General features: G+C 49.4%; 1 protein-coding gene across 1 annotated transcript; it reads right to left on the bottom strand.

Annotated features, from left to right (window-relative positions):
• Nucleotides 1-985: 985 nt before the first annotated feature.
• LOC104774300 (cellular nucleic acid-binding protein-like) lies at nucleotides 986-1369 on the bottom strand. The gene has a single exon (XM_010498935.1). It carries the CDS (start codon nucleotides 1367-1369, stop codon nucleotides 986-988), a length of 384 nt encoding a protein of 127 aa, XP_010497237.1.
• Nucleotides 1370-1437: the final 68 nt, after the last annotated feature.

Here is a 1437-nt window from a genome sequence, read left to right as displayed (position 1 = left end):
TCATCCGACACCTCCGACGTATCCTCCGGCCACTCTCGGATTTTCTCGGTACCGCTCGACCACAATTCTCGGTCGCTGTCGACGACTCTCGACCATCGTCGATAGCTCTCTCGATCGTTTGGACACTCCGCTCGGCAACACTCGGCATCTATCGGCAACTTTCTCGAATACTCGACAATTCCCGGTACTTTGCGGTACGCGTCGGACAACTCTCGGTCCTCCGTACGTTTCGGACGACTCGGATGGTACGTCTCGGACAACTGGCCATTTTTCTATCCGTCCAAAATTTCTCGGACTTTTCTTCAGCAAACTTTCTTTTCTCCTTGCTGGCTTCCTCTCTTAACCTTTTGGACTTGAAATCACGTTAAAAATTTACCCCTGGGTGAGGGTCACTACATTCTCCCCCCCTTATAGGAATTCGTCTNTCGTCTCCGAATTCCCATGAACTCCTCTGGTCCTCCTTCTAATGCGTCTTGCTTCAATTCTCTTCTTCTCCTTCGTGCGCTTGATCTTGACCAACTCTCTCGAACACGAACTTGCTTTTAGCCACCACTCCAACTTGCTCCACCCAACTCAACACTTCCACTAACAGGACAGGAAAAAGGGTTTAACCTAGAACACTAAGGTTTCCCTACACGGCCTATCGCTAAGGGTTCTCTACAACACTTAGCTAAAAGGCTTCCTGCACACAACAACTAGGACTTGGACTAGCACCACAAAATGCTAAAACAATCCTAGGCAACAAACACACAACTGCGCAAACACACAACTGCGCCAGCACACAAGCACACAAATACACAAACACACCAATGGGCAAGCACACAAGCACGCAAACACACAAACACACAAAAAGGGAGTTAGCACCCATACTTACCTTCCCGGCGACCACACAGTCGTGAAGGTTAAGGGTTAACTACCTAAGGGGAAGGATACACGCGATCCCTTCTCACTTGCCGCTTCACAAGTCCCTCCTCCTCGGGACTGGTCAGTGGGGGATTTCTTCTTCTGGTTCCGCTTCTATGGCATTGATCATCGGACAAGCTGCCATGTAATGGCCACTCTTGCCACAATTGTAACATATTATGTGAGATGGCACTTGGCGATCACTCTCTCCTGCCTTCGAGCACTCTCGAAAATAATGGCCCGACTCTCCACATGAGAAACACTCAACTCCTCTTCTCCCCAGTTTTGAACTACTCTCTTCTTGGTCTGATCGACTCCTCTTTCGGGTTGCACTACCACTTGGCATCATCTTCGCCTTGCCCTTCTCTTGGTCTTTTCGCATGGCTTCCTTCTCCATTTCTATGTGCTCCTCCACATTTACAGCCCTCTCCGCCAACTTGTCAACTCGTTGGTAAGTGACAGACATGAGCCCACACTGAATATCTGGCGTAGCGCATGTAAAAAGTGGCGTGTCATAGCTGCCTCATTGTCTCG

The sequence above is a fragment of the Camelina sativa genome, unplaced genomic scaffold (assembly GCF_000633955.1).
Source record: "Camelina sativa cultivar DH55 unplaced genomic scaffold, Cs unpScaffold02308, whole genome shotgun sequence".
Taxonomy (NCBI): Eukaryota; Viridiplantae; Streptophyta; class Magnoliopsida; order Brassicales; family Brassicaceae; genus Camelina; species Camelina sativa.
The sequence above is the reverse complement of the archived record's forward strand: the minus strand, read 5'-3'. Positions and strand labels throughout refer to the sequence as shown.